The 26,226-nt window shown below is 35.8% G+C and overlaps 1 protein-coding gene across 1 annotated transcript in view; it reads right to left on the bottom strand.

The window, feature by feature from the left end:
• LOC112975826 (ankyrin repeat and sterile alpha motif domain-containing protein 1B-like) overlaps window positions 1–26,226 on the bottom strand; it is a gene marked incomplete at its 3' end in the record, with an annotated part of 178,553 nt that overhangs the window by 52,617 nt on the left and 99,710 nt on the right. The window contains exon 9 of the mRNA XM_026086400.1: window positions 20,201–20,341. Within this exon, the coding sequence (XP_025942185.1) occupies window positions 20,201–20,341 (141 nt within the window). The remainder of the gene's footprint in view (window positions 1–20,200; window positions 20,342–26,226) is intronic.

The raw sequence follows: 26,226 nt of genomic DNA, 5'->3' as shown, positions 1-26,226 counted from the left end.
AGTTAGACATTAGCAGATCACATAAAATTGCCTTCAAGTATCAGGCATCAAGCAACGTAATTCTGTTTTTTTCTAACATTAAAAGCTCTTCAGCAATCTTTTCAATAATATCAGTTCTGTTGTCTCACCTCACCCACTGCAGTGCGCAGTAACTCTACAGTAATCCTACATATGTCCTAGATATATTCCTCTGCATAACAAATCCTTTTAAAGAAATATACCTGCATTATTACAGAGCAATCTTTATTCCTAATATCAAAATAATTTGAGTTTAATTTTAAACAATTAGAAATGATTCAATCTTGAATTTCTATAAACTATTCCAAAAAACTAAAGCTGACATATGTAACTGGCCATCTACTATCTGGTCAGAATTCATTCTTATTTGCAATTAAAACTTCAGAAAAGTAATGTACTGGGCTGGCAGTATATTAAAATGAGTATTTCAGTGGAGAGTATAAAAATATATACACAATAGAAGTGAAAGAGAGGAAAAGTGTGAGAGAGTGAGTGAGTCACTGGGAAAGCATCAGAGAACAGTTGCCCATACTGAAAAGATATAAATGAGACTTTTGCCTTCTAGATAAGAAGCAGCAATGTGAGGCTTAGGTTGCTGCAAAGATGCCAGGGACATACTGTGCCCATTACTGAGAGGTTTCCAGCCAACTGGACCTCTTCTGAGCACGTATCTGATTGTAGAATACTTATCATAGGTAATCCAAAGTCTATACAGGACTGGAGAACAGAAAAGGAAGAAAAAGAGATTTGATTGCTGACCAAAGGAAGAGAGTTTCCTTCTAAAAAGTCTTAATGGCAACTGTAAAAGGTAAAATACAAGTCTGAAAAAAAATATTCCATAACATGAGTAAACCTTCAAAAACTGCATGTTTTTAAGTCAAGCCTTTTTTCCATGTTTCTGCCAAACTTTAGCCTTCTAGATGCTCTTGCATCCCTTGTAAGAATCAGTCTGACTAGTGCATGCTCAAGGACTGGGATATAAGCAGCGTATATAAATTACAGTTTGCATGACCTAAAAATAAAAAAGGATAGAGACTCAGTAAGCATCTAATCTGAACTGACATTCTGACAAGAAGAGAGAATTTTTATTTAACTGAAAACATCCATCTCCTATCCTACAAAATTCAAGTCAGCTGAAGTTTCATTCATCCTCTGGAACATGGAACAACACAACAGAGGCAGACATGACTGCCAAATGAGCAATGATAGAAAATCTGCTCTTTAGGAATGTGCTGTTATGTCTAACTCACCATTTCTCCACGGTGATATTTCACATAGGTATGTTGTCTGTCGCCAGGTAATTACGAACTTAATTACAACTTACAGATTCTTCTTGATCTGCTGGAATCTAGACTATCCACACTTGAAGGCCGTATCACTGTTTCCTGCCATTTGGAAACTCACTAGACCCAAATTTGCCTAAGTCTCTCTTTTGATTTATGACTTCATTGTCATTAGACACTAACTGGCATCACAATTTGTGTAAAACATCTAATAAGAACCACAAAGGTTAGATGAAATAGTTATTTTAGCCTTAAGGCACATCTCTAGAAAATATGGGAGCACAAATGTCCCTAAGCATATTTATACTTGAAAATCCCACTGATTTCAGAACAGGGTGTACTTCATTCATTTTTGTCTACCTGCTAAAATTTTTACATTGAGTGACAGTGAAATTTATCATATTAACTTTCACTGGAAATAAGCTTTCTGTCAAACACACTAAAGCTAGCTAATACTTTGGATGGCACTGCCACTAGAAATGAGAAGCAGAGCAGTGTGATATTAACAATCAGAATCTCTTCCTTTTAAACACAGGAAATATTTACAGTGAAATGTGTTTCATCAGCTAAGGAAATAACTAAGAATGGGCCTACCCACTTTTCCTGAGATTATTGATACAAAATTAGCTACTCCTGACATTTGGGACAATTTAATTTTTTGTATGAGTACCTAATAGAATCCCACTTGTTAGGCTTTGGCTTGGAAATTAAAGAATTTACAGAGAATAAAATTAAATTCAAGCAATAATCTCCTCACTGCTGGTAAGGACATCCCATATCTGGTAAGGACTGGACTAGAAAAAGAATGATTGGTGAGCAGTTTTAATGGTCTTAAATTATATGGTCTTAAATTCAGACTTTTAAAGGAAACTTTAAGGCTGTAATTATTAATTAGCTGCAAATATATAAGAACTAGAAGTGGGATACCCAGGTTTTCCTTTTTTTTTCTGGATAGTAACCCTCAAAGGAGAAATAATCTATTAAAGGTACAAAGGAAAAACCCAATGTACCTGTCATCTTCAGAAAATTTCCTTTCTATTAAAACAGATAAGGAAGAACTGCCATTAAACCTTTTTTAAAAATTCTGACATACACCTTGACATCCTCTGGCTTTTGGTATATGCTCCCTTGGCTTGCTATATGCCAGAAAATTGGCATGAAGAATCCTAGTGCTTGTGCTTCCAGAACAGTTAGTAGTCTAAAATCTGCTTAGCCATTCTTTAGAAAGAGCGTACTATGGTGCCTCTATTAATAAGTCTTTAGAGAGTTATTGATCCTAAATGCACTATCAACCCAAAGCTGATGATTACCATCACATCTGAGAGTGAGCAATGAACTATTGCATTCGTCCCATTTACATGTTTGCATCAAATGTTTGCTAATGTTTGTAAACAGATTGATGTACAGCGTTGCCTGCCTGCGACACTTCACGTTGAAATGTTCTTGACAAGTCACTAAAGGGAGATGATAGATGGCCATCTGAAAGATGATATCACAGGAATCAAGAAAGGAAGAAGTTCTGGCCAGTGCCTGAAGGTAATTAGCATAGATTTTTGGCATGCAGTAAGGTAATGGATAGAATACCTCAATCTGAAGAGTACTGTGTGAGTTTGTCACAATAATGTACTGAGAAAAAACAATTGAAAATATTTCCTATTTCATCATAACCCAAAATCACAGTCCGATGGTGAAGTATTTATTTTGACTGCCTCTCCAAAGAAAAGCAGTAATATTACTGTAACTTTATGGCTAGTAAAAACACTTTTTATCTATTGCTAATAATTTAACAAAAGTCATTTTTACAGTATCATGTAATTAGAATCATTTTTCATGAGTCAAACTATGATAAATGTTCATTGTTATGACAGCTAGAAACACATGAATATGTAATTTGTCACAGAACAGATAATAAGGTTCACTTCATGATATATTACAGAATTTAGAAAATCCCCAATAATCTCATTTAAGGGTAATGATATTGGAGAATCTACTCTGGTCTGCACAAAGACCAGAGATTTTAAAAGAGTATTCCCTTCTACCCTCTCACAAAGCATCTGAAACAGTGGGTTTGTTGTTGCAGCAATAATATTTGTCCAAAGTTACTTGAAATAATTCTTTCTTTCCAGCACCTGAAACAGGCTTGGTGATTACATTTCAGTAAGTCATCCATAGGGCTGGGAAAAATATTCATACAAAAAAATTCTGACATTTGTTGTCTTGTATTTTTATATTGTTAGAAATTTAGCATTCAGATGACATATGAATAATTCTTCAGAAACCATTTTAGAAAGTTAGATCTGCTTTTTCAAACTTCACCTTTGAGAAAAACTGAGCATTATTTATATGGAGCCCCAAATGTAGCTAATATGGCCTGAATTACAAGTGTCTGAAAATATAGGTAAATTGTGAGCAGGAGTGCAGTGTTAACCTCAGTAGCAGAAACATTACACTGTATTTTATGCAGATTTTTCATAATTCTATCTAGCATATATTTAGAATTTCAACTGAAGTTAGATTGTTGTTGGCATGTTACATGCCTTCTATGCATACAACATTCAGGCCATGAAAAAGAGCAGATGCTTCTTCTAATAGATAAGTCACTATGACAAAGCATGTACTGTAAGACTAAAAATCTGGTTTATGCAAATGCTAATGGCTGTCTGTGGCAATGTAGCAAAATGCAGTAATTGGTTTAATAAATGATTCTTAGTTTAGCTGAACAAAATGCAATTACAACCTTGAAAGTAATTTCCAGGCTAAATATCCTTCCATTTTTTCCCACTGTTTTCATAAACAATGCTAAACAAAAAGAAAGTCTTGTTTGAATATCAAGCTATAGGAAAATGCCTATTTAAAATAAAAGCTAATATATTAAAAAGATAAAATGAACCAAAACCTCAGCTCCATGGAAACAATACTTCTTAGCAAATTGCTTATGCTCTTATGCTTAGATTTTAAAATCATACACACACACACATACACACAAAAAGAAGTTAGCTCAATATACAGGGCAAATTTCAGTTAATTAACAAAAGGATGAAAAAGTTTAGAATATATACACATTACTACGTAATAAGAATAAGAACACTAATTTAATCTTTGTCTGTGAAAGTATTTAGATATCATTTCATAGCTAGAATAGGACATTTCATATGAAGGACAGGCCCTTGTAGACATTTTATTTTCATGCACCACTTTTTCCAGTAAGAAATACAATAACTCAACGGAAAGCAAGAAGCTGTGGCCAGAAAATGACTCAGCAGGTGAAGGAAGAGGGCCAGAAGAGTTTCACAGTTTCAAGGGTGCAAGTTTCAAGGTTCAAAGCACACAGAACAATGGGAGGAAGGCTCTTCATATCTGTTTTCTGCCAGGAGGAAAACTAAACTGCCTTCCACTTTCTGAAAGACTGCTATACACATATGTAGTTTTGTCAGGCTCTGAACCTCATTTGGTCTGAAGGTGGTATGAAGGGACATTTTATACAATATCAGCTGGTTACATAATCAGACCTTCTCACTAAGAAAAAGAGACTTTTCTTATTTGGAAGAAAAGGATCACAACAGGTTTATGGAAGAAGTGGGAGAGTTAGACAGATCCAGATAGTACTTGACTAACAACTTATAGAATCAAATATTTTGAGAACCACAGAAAATAAAAATACCATTTTTTTCTTAAGCCCATAAAATAAATATTTACATTTGGGTTAATGTTTTTTAATGTGCCTGAAAGGAGGTGTGAAATATGCAAAGAAAGAGTGAATGAGAAGTTAGAGTTTTGAATTTGGCTCAACAGGCAGTGAACAATTCACATTTCTATTTCTCCAGCTCCTACTCTACTAAAACTTTTCTAAGGCTTGCCAATCTTACGTTTCCAGTAGAAGCAGCAAACATGAAGCAAAAGTGATCTCTGAAATTGTAATGGCCAATACCATGGGAAGAGTTAGACACTGAGAAACCCTGAAGTGGATTCATTAGTTACTGGACAAGAAATGCAGCAAACAAAGTATTATGAAATTCCCTTCACACACTGCTCTGTCTTAAGCAGACGAGCTGGTTCTCAGAACTTAAAGCTTAATTCCTATCAATTATTGTGCCTGTAAATGAAGAACACATGGGTTCCTATGTAGGAGACAGAGGCATTTTAGCACGCAGATGAAGTGTTTTGCTTCTGGATCTATCTAGGTATTCAATATTAACACAAAGCAGAAAAGAATCATAAAGCTGTAAACCATCTTGACCGGAGAGTAGATGACATCAGTAAAAAGCGATGTTATGGAAGACATTTTCTTTGAAGGACTCCCGGCTTTGCCACCTAAGTTTATTAATCTATCATTTGTTACTAACAATCTGTGCATTTATTTTTTTAAAAAATATTTTACATCTGCCCATGCAGCTTGTTCTCAAGTCACATGAATACTTCTACAAATTTTTACTGTTAGAAACTGATGACCTGTTGACATAGACAATGGGTTTAATACAAGCTACAAATAAACATCTTTTATTTTAGGAAAGGGAATTTCCTGTTTCTAAAAGTTTTCCAGTTTGATATGAAGAAATATAAATTTAATTGTTTGGTATAAAAGTTGTTACTGCAATAGTGTAAGCCAAGGCTCTCTTAAAAGAAACTCCTCCTAAACGTGTTCCCACACTAAAACAGAAAGAAAGAACAAGAAAATGTTCCAGAATGGTTACTTTTTTCAAATATGAAAATTATTGAAAGTCAAATTATGAAAAATGAACATCTTTGTTATGAATAATACCTTTATCTGGTACACAGCTGAAGAGAAAATAAGATGCAAAATCAGTGGGAGAAGAATATACTTACATTGTTCTTTAAAGCTCCCAGCATGCATGAAAAGTTTGGCACGCACTTCCTAATTACAGACCAAATAACCTTTAAGTATCTGCAGTAAGCATAATATTTTTAGTGCATATTTATAGTGTGTAGAATGAACCTAGCAGTAAGAGATAATCAGAAGGAAACCAATTTCATATTATAAGTTTTTACAGGATTTAAAATCTGTCAAATAAATTAGACAAGTGTACTGTTACAACGGACAAGCATCCACAAATTTTAATATAGTGTTGTACCGTATCGTCTGTTTTCTCAAAGAACCAAATAATTTTCTATTCAGAACCATAGCTCTGAATGGAACCCTGTGAACTCTGAATTTTTCTGGCCAAAAATCTGCCAAAAACTCTAACACTTATAACACGGCTATGTAGGTTTATGGATACAAGTTCTACAATCCAGTACTATCTTATGGTACTGCCTACATACTCAGGGATTTTATGAGGATTGACTCGGCTATGTTGAACTCAATTAGCTAAGACTAAAATGTAAGGCAAATACATCAGCATAGTTACCTAAATCACTATTCAACACTGAAGGAGAAACATTCAACTGCTAAACATTCCCTACCATACCAAACTACTTCCTTATGGCTCTCCAAATAAGGAGTCCCACTGTTTTGTATTTAAGTTCTGCTTAAATAAGCTTTAATTGTTATCATAATGATTTCTGTGGTGTGGTAATGTACTTGTTTATTGCAAATAGTCATCATTAATTTTTCCACCATGGAATCTGAAAATGTGGAGATGACATAAAATGAAGTGAATGAGGATTATAAGGGAACTGATGGTCACATTTTTAATGGAATTTGAAGTTAGATAACTTTGTATAGGCTCACTGCAGAATTCTAGTTTCAAAACAACCATCACAGGATTTTATCAGAATCCAGGAATAATGCCGCAGATCTTCCTTAATATGTGAACAAATTATTATGTCAGTGTTTCACACAAACAAAATGTTAAAAAGTACCCAAAACTAAGTGCCTGGTGATTCTATTGCTTTTGGTTCTGATTCAGTAAAGCTAATTTCTTATTTCAACTCATGAATCATTTTAATAATTTCAAAAAAGCAAGGTAAATGCATAGAGTTAGCATACAGTCAAATAATTTTCAAAATAAAGACCTTTTAATAATTTCATGATGAGAACACAGAGTTTGCCAGAGAAAAAATTTATAATTCAGAAAGCCTGCATGTAATGTGGAACCACCTAAAGCCAGGCAACAGGAAACATTTGGCTGTGGATCTCTCTTTCTGGGTCTTAAACACCTGAACCAGATTGAAAATGAGGGGATTCTAGCCACTTACACTGTGGAGCGTCTGGAGTCCTTCTTTGGTCATAGACTCCTAAATGACAAAAAATTGGCCTTACCAGAAAGATTTAAGATAGCTATTTTTAAGAGGCAGCTCAAAAATTGTTCATGCACATTAACCCATTATTTCATTCAAAAAAAAAAAAAAAAAAGGTCCACTGAATCTGCTCGCTTTGGAAGTGGGCAAAAGGAGCACAGGAAGGCCTTCTGCTTTGTCAGTTATGTGTCCCCTGTAGTGGCACCCATTTCCTAATTTACACAAACATTCGGCTCTAAGGCTGGGCACAAAGTCAAACACACTCCTCTACTTCAAATCTCATACTGGCTGGCTTCCAGTGGCTTCCTGTTCAACATAAAAGAGCAATGAACTGTACATCTTCAGAGATGTCTACACTTTCCCGTTGACACAGGGAGCACAAGCACTCAGGTGGGTTTCTGAAAGAACTTTCTGCTGTCAGTATTTATTCATCACAATGGAAAAGCAATAACTATATGAAACCAATTAGAATTAGGCAGAATTCAGGCATCTCTCCACATATAACTGGATTACAACAGTTTATTCAAAAAGACTTATGTGTGTACAGAACTTAAGTTTAAGTATCTGTCAAACATTAAAGCTGACTAGAGAAGAAGCTAGTGGGCTGTAGGTGGTTAGAGGATTAGGCAGTTTAAAACAGTATATGATATTTATGCACCTAAATTTTTCTAAATTCTGAATTAGGTAGGATTAAATGGGACTTAGTCTTGTTGAAAGATTTTATTTTCTCTTTTCTTTTTCACAGGATAAAATGTGGAGAATGAAAAATTAGAATGTTATAAAATTACAGTCACCCTCTGAAATAATACAAAGAGTCACTTTATTACTATCAGTTTATTAATTTACCTCAGTGTATTCACACTTAAATACTTTATGTTGAAAAACCCTGCAAAATGCCTGGTGAGTTGTTCTGGTTATAGGAAGACACATTTATAACATGTTTTTAAAAAAAGCTATCTCCCCTTTTGTCTGAAGTAACACAACAACTATTCTCTAGATTAGTATTATTGTTATTTCTATTCATTATTGTAAGGATTTTATGGGCCAGGACTGATTACTCTTCCTGTGCTTGGAAAGTGAATAGAACATTTACATTCTATGACAATATAAATAATTATCACCATCCTAGCTAGAAAAACATAAAACATGGCAATCCTCATTTCCCAGCTGCAATGCCTTTCAAGCAATCAGTAGAAGCCTTAAAGTCAAAAGACTTACTTGGCTAGAACTGGCAGATCACATTTTCTATCAATAAACAGATCCAACATACCTTACTTACCACGAAAATATACAGTGATGTAGTCTCACATACTTCCCTTCAATATTTCAAATATGGAGCACTCTTGACTTCAATTTCATTTTCTTTGACTTCTAATTTATGAATTCATACTAACTTTGATTTATAGTGATGGAATGATTAATAGTGGGAAAAATAATAACAATCAGTTTCAGATTTTATGAAACTCAGCCTTAGATTAGATTTGCATTTTTGTTGATAAATGAGTTTCTCCTGATAAAGTTTTGGGTGTATGGAAGTCCAAATGGGATTAAGCACATTAATGCTTATGCTTAAGTATGCTTATATAATTTGTTGAATCAGGGCTTATGTCCCTTTCAGCCTCAATATAATGGGTACTGGTGATAAAAACAGTTTTCAGTGAAATATAACAGCCAGACATAGCAGTAAACCCTAGGCAAGCAATTTCTTTTGTACAGTAGGAAAAGATTCACCATTACAGACTACAAGAGGGTTCTTTTTAAATACTCAGTTGTAAGTCAGGTCCAGGGAAAAATGAGGTTCTATCAATTTTACAGACTTCTCCAGGGATTTACTCTCACTGTTCTGTGAAGCCATGAATTCCTTTATTACTAAAAACTCCTGAAGAAAAAAATTCCCTCACAGTTTTCAGTGTTAGTCTGTCAGTGGCTGTGAGATATATTTGTACCAAAAAAAAAAAAAAAAAAAGAGGAAAAAAGCTGCTAGGCTCTTAAAATTCCCAAAATGTCCAAGTGCCTTAAAATAGCCCTTAATAGTTATATGCTCAAGAGCTGCTACCTTATCATAGTATGACTTAATGACTAATCCCTTTATTAGTCTCAGTGCCCAGATATCAGCAACGAACTGATCTCTTTACTCCAAATACCTAAAATACCAGCCTCCTTGTCCATAAGATCTTTTCCTCCCATACCGTCTTAGGAACAACAAAGTATATATGATGGCTTTTTTTCACAAAAATGTAATATTGAACAGTAAGCCCAATTTGGTCAGATTAACCAGGATCTTCTCAGCAAGTTTTCAATTTTCAACAGACTGTTTTAATATTTCTGTTATGAAGCAGCTGAAGTTCAAGCATGAGTTTTTATTGCAAAGTTGAACTTCCATGTACTAAGATATTTGCTATGCATTATTGCTATCTATTTTCTGTGCAATTCAAATTCAGTACTGAAAGCAAAAACATTCCCTGAAAATGTCTAATTCTGGTTAACGCTAAATTGCAAACCACAAAGCAAAAAAAAAAAAAAATTATAGTATTTAAGATCTTCTCAGTTGATCAGTGTGCCATATCTCAGTTAGGAATGTGGCAATGTCCAGTTCAGCATTAATTTGTACATGAATTTGAATATCTTTAACAGTTATTCAAGTCTATCTCAAAAAACAGTATGGTAATCAATACTTCAGATGATTTCTGACATAATAGCTCCAGTATTGTTTCACACGTCTCTTCTTTCTCAGCCTCATCCCATATAATTTTGCTGTTTCATGATCATACCCAGAGGCAACATGGACCAACAATGGACCCAGATTTACTCACCCCGGCCAATGATAGCCATTCTTTGACAAACAGTAATTCACAAAACTGAAGAAAACAGTTATTTCTAAAATTTTAAAGAAGTAAGCTCATTTGAGCTCACAAGTCTTTATCTTTATATAGAATTATAACACAGATTTTTACATAGAATTATATGGAAGAGAGCTTTGGAAGTCATGTAGTCCAACCTTTTAGTCAAAGCATAGCTTTCTTCACCATTAGCTTAGGTTGCTCTAGGCCTTGTCCAGTCAATAATGAAAATATCCATAGATCAATACTCTACAACCTCTCTGGTTACATTACATATCTGTCTAGTGGTACCTAAATTGTAATATTAGTACAGTAGAAATGCATATGCCACAGGACATCTGAAATCATGGGCAACTGGAAAGTCATATTAGAAATTAAGAAGTTACATACTACACGCAAGAACAAAATGCCTTTATTCCTTAATATAAAATCAAAAAAATGTAGCATAGAACTAAAATAAGCCACAATTTTTTCAATATACTTATTTCCCATCACTGTTCAGCAGGGTATAATCATCACCTGCTGATTGCTGATTCTTTCTAGGCAGAATACATATCACACTTTTCAGTAGCTGCTTCAGTGTGTAGGTGGCATGTTCCTGAAATTACCAATAAAACTTCAGCTTACTGCAAAAGAGTCAACACTAAATCAAGAGTTTAACAGAAACAAAAATTTTATGGGTAATATAGCTTTCCACACCAACCCCATTTAAATAAACTCATCACTCAATTTAGTAAATTAGGAAGAAAAAAAATAATTTAATCATATTTTTCACAAAAGGGTAGAAATTATGGGAAAATATTATAAATTATGAAACAGTCTTATTCTGAATATTCATATTTCAGGTACACTATACACCAAATAGTTTTCCTGGCTAATAATTGTCCCTGGAAGATAATTCTCTCTCCACCATCTCTATAACATTACCTATCAAACTAGTCCATGCAAATCACCCTCTGCACACTTTGGAAAACATGTACTGGAATTCTGTGCTGTACACTAGTGATTGCAAATAAAATGTGATAAAGATCATCTTACTTTTCAAAGATCATATATTCTTACACTTATTATGATTATAATTATTTACATATTGACACCAGGTTAATGTAAAAAAGCAAAAAAACACTATTTATTTACTAAATTCAGATTTGAATTACAATATTTGCAAGAAAACAAGTAATTAGGGTAAAAAAAAATCTTCATGTATTCTGTCTTCAAATCTTAAAGCTCTCTCCCTATCTGCTTTTAGATTACTCCCTGTAGAAATTATACTTCGCATGTCAAAGATTTGACCTTCCTGCATCCATTCAACAAACCTATCTTTAAGCAGTGTCAAGATAGATGGATAATTAAGTCAGATATTATTTGTGTAACATTTGGGGGGGGGGGATAAGTGGGCCAATAGCCTATGAAGTATGATGAGTAGATGCCATAAAAAGTCTTAAAAGACTTGGATATGTGCTTCCTACAATAGAAAAGGTGAAGCTACTAGACAAGTAAGCAGTGATACAACAATGTTAAAGTACAGAAGCAGAATCATTTTTTTTTTGCAGCTACATTTGGAACAAGCTTAAGAAGATGAAATCTGCCAACACAGAAAGGAAGATTACAGAAAAGACAGAAGATAATGAATACATGAATAAAAATTTTAACTCTGAGTTAACAGAGAAAAGACTAGTTATAAGATGTCATGCAGGAAGAATCAGGTATATTTTAGCCAGGAACTGGCATGTAGATGCAGGGGAAAAAAAAGCCAGAAATTATTTCCAGGTGATGATTTCAGGGTCTGTGGAGGAAGTTGGTGTTGGTCACTGTTCAGTAAGAAAGAGAGATGGCATTGGGACTTTCAGAGAATAGAATGAAATCTTGATCTAGATAGTAACAACTAGATATACAAAGAATAGTGTATGTCAAAGAACAAAGGTGTATATTAGGCATCACTTTGTTAAATTTGGGTTAGTTTGCCAGCACTCGAGACAGGAAAGAGTTATAAAACCCCAATCCAGATTCTCTCTTTTTTCGTACCTTAGCAGTACAAGTGATGGGGTCAGGCTGCTGAATTTTCAGTGGTGCAGCAATATGATGTCAATCCAAGAAACTCAGTTGTAATAATAACACTGTCAGTACTCAATCACTCACTCTACTTGAACTTAACATTTACTTTACAGCACTTACATCCTGAGAATGTTTCTGGTGATGACTTTAACTATAAAATTCACCAAACATGATAACAGGTTTCCTGCTCTGTAACATATAAGTTAGATAGTGCTACAAGACTTTCTAGTGTTGGTGAACTTCAATGCTGAGTAAACATGAGCTGGATATGTTTCTTTATCAGTCCAATTTGAAACGCACTTCTACTGAATGCACTGAGAGATGAAGTTGTCAGTAAAGTGAGGGATGACAGAAGTTTTTGGGTACAACTTATTCAAACACTTTAGCCAATTTCACTTCTGCAGGAAAACCTGTGGCAAAGTTGCAAGTGTTCTTATTTCTAGAAATCCAGGAGTTCTATAACCAGAATATGGATCAATGCTGTAACTGTGAAGATCTCCCAAAACTTCATTGCTCCTAAAAAGATGTAAATCTGACATTAAGTTAGCAACAAAGTTCTTACTTAAATATTTAAGTAAACTTTCCATATCTGTCTATATATTTTGTCTATATGTCTATATATTTTGTCTTATGTCTATATATATATGTCTATATATTTTTTCAAAATAGCTATGCTTCTAGGTAGCCGGTAACATGAAGATTTATGATGAATTCAGAAGTACCTTATGGCTTTTAAATTGAAGTTCAGTTTTTCAATAGCAAATGTACTCTTCTCTTTACAGATATTATTCTTATGTGGTAATAGTTGGAAAAATTTGGCGTTCCTGGTTGGCTGTCATGCCAAATGCAGAGAATAACTGTCAGGACTTCTAAGTTATACATACAGCACTTAATACATAATGCAGTCAAGCTGATCTCTCAGCTTCCCAAATGGAACATACCTAAAACTACCTTATCCCACAATTATTTGATGTTGCAATTATTAGCAGAACACGCTGGCATGGCTGTCAAGATTAAGATGTGCAGACTGCTTGCTTTAAACTGATAATACTGCTATGATCACATTGGGCTCTGCACTACCCATCTCTCTGACATGCCAGACAGCCCTGTATTTCTCTGTGTACATCAGGCTCTACAAGTTTTGCCCCTTAGCAGAAGAAAATGTAACAAAAATTACAGCATTTCATATGTTTGGAGTATGCTGCTTTATTCCAAAGAAATGTTTTAGTATGTGGGTACTGATAAACTTGGTAAAATACATATATAAGAAGCTGAATAGTATACTGATCTACACTGCAGAATAAATTAAGATCAAGAAACAATTTTCTTACTGACATATCCAAACCAAAGAACACAAACACCCCTTAACCAAACAATAAAACATATAAATGCCCTTTCTAAATTGGGCTTTGCTCAAATTGCTTCTTGCTACTTTCCTAAAATCTATGCTTGGGCAAACTAGGAGAGAGAGGAGCTATCCCTTGCTCACTCTTTTAGGTTGCTGCTATAAAAAGTCCTTACGGGAACATGGCTGAGGTATTCCAGTACCATTACCACCACACTTGAGCAGCTTAATGTCTATTTCACATTTAAATGTAATAAGATTCCAGAAGTTAAAGCTCTGTATTCCCCATAAGGTAGAATGAGAGCCAGGAGTAGACTAACATGCACAGCGTTCTTTCTAGCCCAAACTCTACTGTTACAAGTGTAATGCCAGTATTCTGGTAGGGCGCAGCTAAACCATTAAAAAAACACACAAACATGGGCTTTTACAAATCCTCTTTGCTCTTGCAGCACACTGTATTGTGAATCTTCAAGAAAGGACCCTCTGGTGGAGTACTCTCTCTATTCAAATGTCAGCCAAGAAATACAGCTGTAAAAGCAGATTAAATATGTTTATACACATATATGGAGCACCTTTGTATGAAGCACATGCAAAGCACTCTAGTACACCAGAAAGAGAGTTCTTTCTTGGCCTTATTCTTCTATTCTGCAACGCAGGTCAAATAACAATCAAATTTCAATTCAGCTTCTAGTTTATGTATTTTATCAATTATATCAATATCTGTCAGGGGCCTGAGTTCACTAATAGGCTGTAATGGCCCTGTCTACCCTCACCCAGTGCCTCCAATGGGCCCAGGAGTCCCATTTGAGCTCAGCCCCGGGCCTTCAGTCCCTTTCTGAGTTAAGTTGTAAGAGTGCTGGTGTCCAGCTCAGCCACAGCTGTGCCCCTGCCTGGCCATGGACTCCACTGATCTGGACCCTGACCTGCGGATTGACTTCCTGGTTTGACTTTGGACCTGTCTCATCACTGTAGACCAGTCTGGTGATCACTGGACTGTTTCTGGCCCTGGTTAACCTTACCAGACCTAATTCTGACTCCGACCTGCAGACTGACTTCTCAGCTTGAAGTTGGACCTGCCTTATCACCATGAACTTGCCTGATAATCTGGACTCTTCGTTGAACCTGGCTGCAACACCCAGGGCCTGCCCTGCTCCATCACTAGGGGTGGTGGAACAGGGCCCTGGCTAGAGAGGCCCCTTTCGGCTCCTGGCTCCCTGGCCCACAGGGAGGAGCCGGCCCTCACTGCTCCCTGGCAACAGTTACATAATAAACATTTTTCCTTTGAATAAAGCAGCATATTCCAAATATATGAAACTTTGTAGTTTTTATTCCATTTTCTTTTTTGACTAGTATGCACTGAATGTTTCTCTACTAAAGGGTAGAACTTCATGAGTGTCTAGCTCATCTATACACATACAAGAAAACCCAAACTTTGCCTTTGATAAGGCATAGTTTGCAGCCAGCTTTTCTATTCCAGCATGCCTCAAAGTTCTCTTAAATGTTTTCCTGAATGTTAGTTTATGTTAAAATAAGGTAGACCCAAAGGCGCTTGAACCCTTGTGCCCAAAATACACTGCCCAGAGAGAGGCCCTCTGCCTTCCCTGGGGATTTGTGATCCAGTAGATCTTCTTGTCCTCAGAAAATGCCTCAGACACCTACGGGAGGAGGCTTCCTCCAGAGTATAGAAGAAACGTCTAGCTATGTTTGTTTGTTTGTTTGCTTGTTTGTTTTAAACTAAGCTGGTAGACGTGCCTGTCTTGCAGAAAATAATACATGAGCACTCACTGGAGATGTGATCAAGGTTCAGTTTCCTCCTGTTTTAGAGATTCACATCCACGGCTCATATCTACTATTAGATTATAGGCTGTTCTGATATGGCAGTATGTTCAAACCTTCTTGAAGCTCTGTTGCTATGCTGAAAAGATTTCAGTATGAGTTAGACTAGATGAAAAGGAAGCACCCCAAAATGACCATAACTCTGTAGTCTTCTGCTTAGGACACTCTATGTAAACTGTTGTAAACATACACAAACATAGAGCAGGGACCAGAATTCAGACTCCTTTTACCTAAAAGTCAAAGGGATGAATCCTGCCTCAACCTAAATTTGCTGTTCTTGCCTTTGTGAGGACACTTATCTCTGTTCACTTACTAAACAAAGGCAATGCGGCAAAGTGCCTGAACGAAAACAAGAGAACAGTAAGACACAGATCAGCCTGGAGAAATGAATCAGAAAGAAGCAGATTAGGATGAGGAACTTGTTGCAGTTTGGGCTAGGGAAGAAAAGTTAGTTGGAGGTTGTATTTCAGAGGAGTCAATCTCATTCCCACAATGGAAGTGCCACAGGTTGAGAAACAGGACCTGTGGCACATTTAGTCAATAATTGAAGGTCTGACTGCAAGCTAGGCTGTAGCTCTATACTTATAGTTATATTGTAGCTATCACTACAATATAAAAAAACGGCAGATGACAGTGTGCTGGTACAGTCTAACAATCTGATTCTATGGCTAGCAATCTCAGAAGGCTTGTAGCCAATTCGGTCACTGTGCTGAAGTCTCTGTTCCTACATTCTTCAGTGCTATCTGCACTGCAATCAATCCTTCAGCTGCAGCATAAACAAAGCATTACTGCCAACCCAATTATCTGTCGAACTCTGTAGTGGTTGGTAGCCTATGTTTCTTTGGAGATGCTCCTAACTGCTTACATACCTGTTAGCTTGGTTACAATACTTCAACCTCTAAACTTTTCTATTCTATATTTAGCTGAATTATCACTCTCTTATAAACTTATGCTCAAGTTCTTGATGGCCAATAATGATGACACTCCATTGCTTCCAGCTGTATATCATTAGCAGGCATTGCTCAAAAATATTTTAGTAGGATCGTATCTCAGTTTTCTTTCCAATACTCACCTACATGGCGTAGCAAGATCTCTCCAACTAAATATTATGCTTGGTCACTTAGCTCCTACTTCTGTGGCTACTCTGAAAGAAAACTGTATATGAAATACCATATTCTTTTATTCCCGTTCTTGCCCAGAAGAATGCTCATTAGCAGCATATTTTTGTGATGGCTAAGAAATGCAACTATTAAAGCATTAAAAATCTTGGTGGATACTGCAAAGATTTTACAAGGACTAGAGATCCATGGGAGAGGGTCTAGTACCATCATACCATTTATAAAAGTTTTGTCTCAGTTTAACAGACATGTCACTGCAAAGTAAACAGTTTCCAACAAAGCCTGTGATGCTAGAATTTTAGAGTGCTGTGGAACCAGAATATATAGAACTTTTGTTTTTTACATCTTTGAAAGCTTTCAAAAAGTTTTTTATTCTATTTTCTTCTATTTAAGATTATTTGAAATTCTGGAATCTGTAAAAGATAGTTATTCAGTTATACAGGTGGTGCAAAGGTTTTTCTCTTGTATTGACTGAGAGCCAGAGTATACACAATTGGGAATTTCCTAAAAAAGGTTTTTTAGACATAAAATACCTGTTCATGAAAGTCAACATGTTTCACAGAAATGTGCATACCAGTTTTGGAAAGGATGGAATTTCTGCTCGAAAAGAAAGGTTCATTTCAGAAAACCAACAGCCACACATTAACCTGGAACCTGGAACATCCTAAAAGTACAAATGGAATTCCCTCTCTGCTAAACTAAGAAAAAGCATTTGAATTTCAGTCTCCTTAAATCCACCTGGGTATCCTTGCTATCTGACTTTTGATTAGTTTGGGGGTGGATGAATCTGTTTGTCAGCTTCATTCTGATGTCAAACTGGGCAACCTAAAACCCTGAAATTTTTACAAGATATGTAAAAGATTTTCTGTCAAGCTCTTCTAGGACTTTACTGCTTGTGAGACTGTGAAAGAGAGATGCTTATGTCACTTCTGAAAATACCTGTATTACTACTGTGATAAGTTTTAAATGATACTTGTAGAACAACTTACACAGGTCTTAGTGTATAGCCCTTTATAAAATGACATTAACAGGCACAGTACAGACAGAAATTAGATACTGCATGTTCAGAAGTATATCCAGCCAACCTCTTTTCCATAACTACAATAAAGAAATCAAATTTGTCATGGAGATCAACTGCTCTGGCATATTAAATACCGTTAGTTCATTGGGTCATAGATAGACACTGTCATCATCTTACCTAAAATTCGCTTTCTTATTTACCATCATATCCCTCACTGTGTATATAAACCACAAATCAATTTTCATGCTTATTCTCCTTTGATGTTCAAACATAGTATATTTATATAACTATAAAATCTACTTGTAATTAGACAAGAACTGGAAAAGTGAAATAGTGGTTGGTGTTCAAGAGTAACTGACAGACTGTTTTCCCAATTTTGGGCTCTCTAGAAGAGTATGACTTTTAAGACATGATATCAAATACCCTTATTTCATTTTTTCTTCATGATAAAATCTGCATTTTCTGACATGTTAGTGGACTGACATATGTCATATCAGAAACATATCTTTTCATACCTTTACCTAAAAAATACTGGAGCAGATTGTATATATAATAACTTGTCAGGCCAATTCAAGATATTGGTCTTAGACTGAGGTTAATAATTTGTGTTCTAGTTCCCTTAGAAAAAAATGTTCTCTGCTGCATCTGAAGTAAATGTGATAGATACAACGGATTACCTAATAGCCTGAAAGATTGAAAACAGCAATGGCAAATACATTTTTTTAACTGAACTCACCCCTTTATAATTTGGAGAATTTTCACTATGTAATTTCTTTCTTTTCTTCCTTGAGAAAGAAAAGCAGGGGAAAAAGAATTATCTATCTCCATCTTCAATTTTTACGGAGAGAACCAATCTACAAAGGCATTTTGTCATTTCATGAAAGAACAGTGTATATATACTCTTTGTTTTGTATCCATAATTAAAAATCTTGTTATTTCTTAGAGTATGAAAGCTGAGTTATCATAAAGTTGAGCTTAAAATTTAAAAACAAAGAATCAAAGTAATTCAGGAGTCACTATCTTAAAACTTACATCTTTTTTGAAATGAACCTCTCATTATAAGAGATTCCAACCAATGAAGCTAACTTTATTCTATTTTACAAATGCATTCCTCAATATCATAACACTCTTTGCACATATCTTACATTAAAAAGAGCCAAGGAAAATATATATTTTTTAATTATGAAATCACTTCAAATGTCACATATGTTCATCTTTGGAAAGTTTAACAAGTAATTAAACCATAACCATTTAAGAAATATTTTTGAAACAAATTTTTAAAAGTGAGGAGTTAGAAGCTAGTGTGCTCTTATTATAAATCCAGATAACTCCTACAGCACTGTACCTTGCCAACTGTCTAAAATGATAGATAGTATTAAGTAGAAATCGGCTACTGAAATGGGAAAGAAATACAAAAGCTGCTTATAAAAAGATAGGGCAGTGCTCATTGTTATTCAAGTACATTAGTTGCCATATCCTGTTTTCATTGACTGCAGTGGAAGCTTTAGCATTGACTTCAAACAGGTGCAAGTCCCACTGGACCAAAGGGAATAAAACGTACAGTCACAGTATGAAAGCAACACTGTATAAAGGGTGATGAGACAGGATATGTAATTTCAATCTGGTACACAAGAATCTGACCAAAGCTATTTAAATGCAGTGCCAAGTAAGGATGCAACTGAAAAAACAGTCATTTCTAAAAAGAAATTTGGCAGGCCTACATTCAATGCTACAAGAAAAAAGCAGGAAAGATATAACAGAAATGAGAGAGCTAAAATATAGCAGAGAGAGAGAACAAGGGGGACCCAGAAGCAGCAATAAGTATCATCCTGTTCTGTAGCAATACGATACCACTTGTTCAGGACACAGCTGTTGGCATGTCTTGGTAGATACTGCAACCTAATCTGCTCCAAGAATTATTGGGCTTTAGATGCAAGTATATTACCTATTTTTATTTATTTTTCTCTGTAGTATCATGAGCATTTGAAAATGTTTGGGGACTTTTTTTTAACTTACATAATCTTCGAAGAGAAGTCTTAGGCTATATTGTTACATCAGTTGAGAGAGTTATGCATGATGTCCTCAATTAATTCTATAAAGAAAGTAGCTGAGATGTCATTATATTAATTAGAAGTTGGTCACAAATAGAGCACATATCCCAAAGGAAACTACAGGACTGCAAAATTTCATTCCAGCCTGAATCAGAAGGAAACACTACACAACATAAAAACTGTCTGTCTAAAATGGCGGTAATAAACATGAAACCGTCTCAGTATTAAACTCAGCTGGATGAATATTACAACTGGATGACTGAATCCCAACATATAATTTTAAAACAGGATTTTGAAATTAAAATAAAGACCGAAGATAACATTTTTGAAGTCAATAAGAAAAGACTAGGAATGACTGTAACTAACAGATAAGACAGAGAAGAGACAGAAGCTATCCTAGTCAATAATTTTTATGATGAAAAGGTAAACATATACCTGTGCAAGAATGGGGAATCCGAGGTTCCTGCATCCATTACAAGGTGTTAATGCCTCCCATAAACCTGAAGGTCCACAAGTATTTTCACCTGCATCATCTTCTTCTTCCTCTCTCGGTGACAGAAGTGTTGAAGAAGGCCTCTGTGCATAAAGAAGCAGTACTTTCAAATTAAACACAGTGATAAAGAAACATTTTACTTAATGAAGAGATGAACTGAAAAAAATCACATTTATAAATGCCAAAAGATAAACTGCTGTTTTAATGCAGTGCAGCAACTGCTCAACTGTTAATCTCTTGTATGAAAATAGTACTTTCTAAGGAAGGCGTATGTTGAGTTACCTGCAATTATACTTTAAATATGAATGAACATAATAATATATATTCAGAAATATACTTATTTTCTTCATTACCAGATAACTGGCAACTTCTAGTTCATATTACTTTACATTATTTTACTTTAAAACTTGCTTTAACTTTATTAAGTTTAGGATAGCCCAGAGAGAATGAAAACTAATGTTTTTAATGAAATTTACTGTCCCTCAAAGGAAATAATATAAGCTAAGGGGGTCTTGCTTTAACAGTCACCTAATGCATTCAGAAAGCAAAAATAAAACTGTACTACCTTTGCTTGGATCAGCCTGAGATTTTTGCAGAAAAAAGATACATTCAATCAAAATTTGAGATTTCATTTTTTACTTGAATTTAGCAATAACAAACATGTTAGCTTACTTTGTATGGCAAATATTTTATTTAAAAATGACCTGTCCTACATTATCACCTCAGCTAGAATGGATGGAAGGTTCTAGAAAAAGTCTTTCAGTTCTGAGCACTAAAGCTCCCAAACTGGCCTCAGTGATAAGGGAATAAACCTTATTTTTGTTTTAAAAAGTATTCTGATATTCTATGATAGGCAGAAACAGAAAGAGTGACCACTTTCCATTTATATATGTATGTTATTTTGCTACACGGGATAGTCCGACCCCAACTGAATGAATTTCAGTGGCAACTTTTATTGATTTCAGAAAGAAAAGGAGGAGAAGACATAAAGCAGTGATGAATGATTTTAGGAATCTCATGTTAAAAAGAAAGTTATAACAACAGTAAATTGCAAGTTTTAGTCCCATCTGAATTCTATGCCACAGATAATTACTTTGTCCATATTTTAACTGGAATACGTAATAGCTGTTCTAGCCTGCCAGGTATTTGGTTTTGCAGCCTACCTGATATTCAAATAGTAAATGTTAACTTCAGGAATGCCTGTTTGTCTTAAATAATCTTTCAGAAGTGGATGGATTTTTGTGTGACCGACAAGGCTGTTCGCAACAACGGCTGACCACAGCTACTAATCTGATGGTAACACCAACTCCAAAGCACAGCTATGAGGCCCATGTAAAACATAACCACTTAACTGCAGGTTATTTTAACCAATGAAATAAAGAAATGAGTGGAGTCTGCTGCAAGAAAGGGAACGCAGTGTTGAAGGGAAAAACAGGGTGGAAAGAAACAGCAGAAGCAGCAGCAGTTCAGAAGCTGAGCACAAACTGACGGGTCCTGGTAATAGAAGCAAAGCGAAGGTGCAGCACAGACAGGTGCTAACTAAAATTCTCTAACATCTGAGGGTCATTTAACCTTTGACCCATATGCTAACTTCTTATGCACGTATGGCCATACCAACACAACTCAAGAAGAGTAAATACTTCTAAATCCTACTACAGCTCGCTCACCAAAGATGAGAAATACAGTATGTCTGTCTTCAGTAGTCTGATTCTCCTTGTTCAGAAAATGTTGGCTCCCTTGTTACGGACATGATAAAGCTAGCCCCATCTTTTAAAGCTTTTATGTGGATTTATTTACTTTTTATTTTAAACATCAATTTCTAAAACATTCTTAGCGTGATATTTCATGAGGTTATTTTGACAGTCAAGTAGTACCACGGAATGTGTTGTCATAGCAACCAGTATTCTTACATGGATTATTAACAGGGCTGGGTTAACTCTGCCGAGTGTGGGTCGTGAAGGAATATTATTGTTATACATTTGCGTAGACAAAAGAAACAGACTACGGGTCTTTCCAATCTATTTATGATACCATCTTCCGTCGTGTTTGCCCTACGTTTATATTTTAAATCTCAGAATTGTTGTACCACAGAATAAAGAGCTTCTTGCCCCCTGGAGCAAAAAGCAAAGTACTGCAGCAGTGCTAACATAACACACCCAACTGTGGCCTGAGAAGCCAATATAAATGAATGAAGATGAAAGTCATAGAAAAAAGGCTAGTCAATGCACCTTCTAAAAGTAAAAACTACACACACACTGTCAGAGAAAATTTGTTAACACAACTAAAGGAGGATGATTAATGAAAATGGATACATTTGAATCATTAAAGGGAGAACTTATGAGTATTTAGCCATTCCAGAAACAGATTAGAAAATATCATAGCTAAAATACTATTGCACAACAGAAAAATACACATAAGCAGTATGAGAGAGAGATATATTATTTATATGTAATGTATATAAACAGCCTTAAATAGACTGGGGATCATGAGAATTTAAATTAGTGCCATCAGCATGAATGAGAAGAAATGGAGGCTATTGTGTAGTCAGATCTCCTGATCCTGCAGAAAAGGACAAACGGATGTCAAAGCTCATTAGACAGCTGTTTAGAATAAATTGACTAGTATTCTTAAGCAACTAGGCTATCCAGGTATGGATGGCGTGATGCACACTAATATACAGACTACTGCAGATTAGGCTTGGATCTTTCATACTGAATGGCTGATTTCTGTCATCTTCTTGCCCAGATTTCTGTTTCTGCTATTGCTAAAGCACTGAAAAAGACACATTAGGACAAACATATGTGAAGGGGACAAGCAGCAACTATCACTAACAGCTTTCTCACCCACCCCCACTGCCAGAAGCCCAGGTGTTACCAGATGACAGGCACAAAGGGATATGCAGGAGTAGCTGCAGCAAAAGACAGCAGCAGTTGCAAACAGAAGGGAAGGAGTTAATAGTTGCATGAGGGAAAGGAGTATCAGAAGTCCCCCAAATGGAATAGACTGTGTTTGCATATCCTAGGGAAATGAGGGCAGCTGGGGCAGAAGGATGAGATACAGAGAGACCTACAAGACATCCACTCAAGACTGTCACACAAGCCCCTGAAACTCCTGCCCAGACCACCCAATTTCCTGCTGTCATCCCCTAGACTTCATTCCTTTCTCACAACTCCCTCATTTTTCTGCTCTGTGGTAAAATTTAATTTTGCCTCCTTCAACATCCTTTGGACACCAAAATCTAATTCTTTGTATGCTGCTGGGAAGCCTTGTGATAGCTTCCTGGGGAGAGGTTTAGTGAAACATAAGTTATTTACGCCCCCTCCTCATAAAAAGGAAATAAATAAAGAGAGAGGAAGAGATCTCTTCTGTCACCAAAAAAAAAATAGACACAATTGAAAACCTCTTATACATGCCAGTGTTTACCCAAAAAGAAACAGCAAAAGTAGTTAGAAAATACCACCTAGATCATAGTTGCTAAATCAATTGAATTTTACATTAAGAAATGGTGATGTCAACATAAACTGTAATACTAAGCTTCAAAAAGGTCAACCCTGTCTAAGCTAAAAAAAGCGTAAGTGTCAGCACCACATATCTTCAAAACAGATGGAAAACCTTAGAAGATATTATACATGATTTGCAAAAAAGAATAACTGGTAGGGAAATCACAAGAGATCGGCACAGAATAAAAGATTTAATAAAAGACTTAGTTATGATTTTTACTGGAACACTGAAATAAGTATTAAAAATTGCTTATAGCAGTAAAAGACTAATAATACAATTTCTTTGTATGTAAAATAGAACTAATAATAAAAGAGACTAATAATATAGCAGTGAGAGACTAGTAAGATCAAGAGTAAGGTCGTTGGACCATTACGATGGTGGCAAGCTTCCTTTTGACTTCACTGGGCCCAACAGGTCATTTCTGATTTTCATAGCTGATGTGCATTTAGACTAAGTCTTTGAAAATTTAGGCATGGAAGTCTTCATTTTTATGTCCCCATCTGCACAAAAGGCAGAATTTGTCCAGTAGGAAACTTCAGACTGAAACATGCTTTATCCTGTAAACAGGCTCTCTGTTCACCTGGTATATTTATGTAAATCAGATTGGTTATCACAGCTTGACATCTCTCTCCCAATCTAAGAGAAAAGCTAATACTCAGCAACAGACAGGACAAAGAATATGTAGGAAAAAAGCAGTGAAAGTCTGTTCTGCTCTTAAAAGTCAACAGGAAAAGGAGAGCACCATTAATCTTAACTGTTACTCAAGAGCTACAAAGTTCATAGCTCAGGAAGCTTTATGCCATGTATAAAACATCCAAAGCTTTGGCCTTCCTTAATATAGATCACAACAATTTCGTAAGTGCCACAGGAACTCATTATCTAGACAAGTTTTCTTCATGAATACAATAAATCCTATAAAACTTCTTATTTCCTTTTATTCTCTGTTTTTTTCTCAGTTTTTAATGAAAATTGGTCTCTGCTTTTGGCTCGACATTTGCAGCAGCCTTTGCTGGACAAAATGTGATTTAATCCCCCGATTTTAGGAGCGAGAGGAGACTTTTCTGTTTAGTCAAGTGAAATCTAAAGTGAAACATCACACTCTTTATTTACTTATTGTAACTCTGTTTTAGCATAATTCTCATCCATTTGCAGAAGCACGGCAAATACTCTTTCAGTCAGTATCCACTAGAACAAGATAGCAGCAGAAAAAACTGTCAAAGATACAAAATACTAGGACTTTTACCATTTGATATTGCATCATAGTTTTGGACACTAATGTTAACTTTTTGTTAACATTACAGCATATCACATATTAAGAAAAATAAGCAAACACTCTACTGTGATTATTACCACAGTTACTGTGCTGAAGTTATGGATTGCCAGGCATGCAGAACTCTTTGTCCTTTAAACACAAGCTTGGACTGTAGGATTATTTTAAAATATTCAGTAATTTTACATTCCTTTATCTCACCTCTCAGAAATGTAGCAACAAAGCTGAAATCAACCTTTCCTCTGGAAGGCATCATTCTGGCTACGGAAGGCAGAAAGCAACCAGATGTCCAATAGGCTTACTAATACCACTCAGTCTGGAACAATTAAGTCAATAGGAGGTTTCATCTGAGCAAATAATTTGACAGTCATAGGACCGTGCAAATATTTCATATGATCCTACCCACAGGATTATAGAGGCATGCTTTTACCAGTGCTTTGCCTGGCCCCAAAGGTATTTAATTATGTTGTGAAATAAAAATTAAAGAAAAAAACTTTATTAGTCTAATTTTACATTATATTGAGTAAGGAACTAATAAAAGGGGAGAGCGTTTCTTAATATCCACTACAAATAATGCTGAACAGGTTGTTTTCTGCCTTTGCTGTTCCCAGCTGCTGTGGTAGTTAAGACGACAGACAAGGAAATCAAGAGCTGGGATAGTTTTCTGCTCTCAGTGCTCCCCCTGCTGGTGCCCAGGCCACACGGAGGAGAAAACAGTCTGATGACTGCCGAAGGGAAACAAGCAGGATTTGGGCATGAAATACAGCACGATCACTTAATATTTTTCCACAGCAGGATCCCTACATTAACCTCATGTACACTTCTAGGATTCAGCAAGGATTCTGACATGAACGACATTCATTTACAACATATACATCATTTCTTACAGGTGGAACAAGCGTGAAACGTTTTGGTGGCCTGGGCACACCTTTCCCACCTCCCCCAAGGCACCCTTCTGCCTGCTTGGCGTTTTTCCATTTGCCATCACCACTATCTTGTCCTCCTCCTTACATTGCAGGCCTGCAGCTGTTCTTCCCAGCTGCCAGAGGCAGCAGTGGCCATCAGGCCTCAGCAAATACGCTCCTAGTTGACTTCTCTTTCACCATATCCTCGCCATGAGCGTGGGTAGAGTTTGACTGCACCTTCTGCATTCAGCGAGGGAATGCCAGAAAAACAAGGGTGCCCTTGTACTTAAAG

Source organism: Apteryx rowi, unplaced genomic scaffold (genome assembly GCF_003343035.1).
Source record: "Apteryx rowi isolate R43461 unplaced genomic scaffold, aptRow1 scaffold_691, whole genome shotgun sequence".
Lineage (NCBI taxonomy): Eukaryota > Metazoa > Chordata > Aves > Apterygiformes > Apterygidae > Apteryx > Apteryx rowi.
Note: the sequence above shows the minus strand (reverse complement) of the source record. Positions and strands in the feature narration are given on the sequence as shown.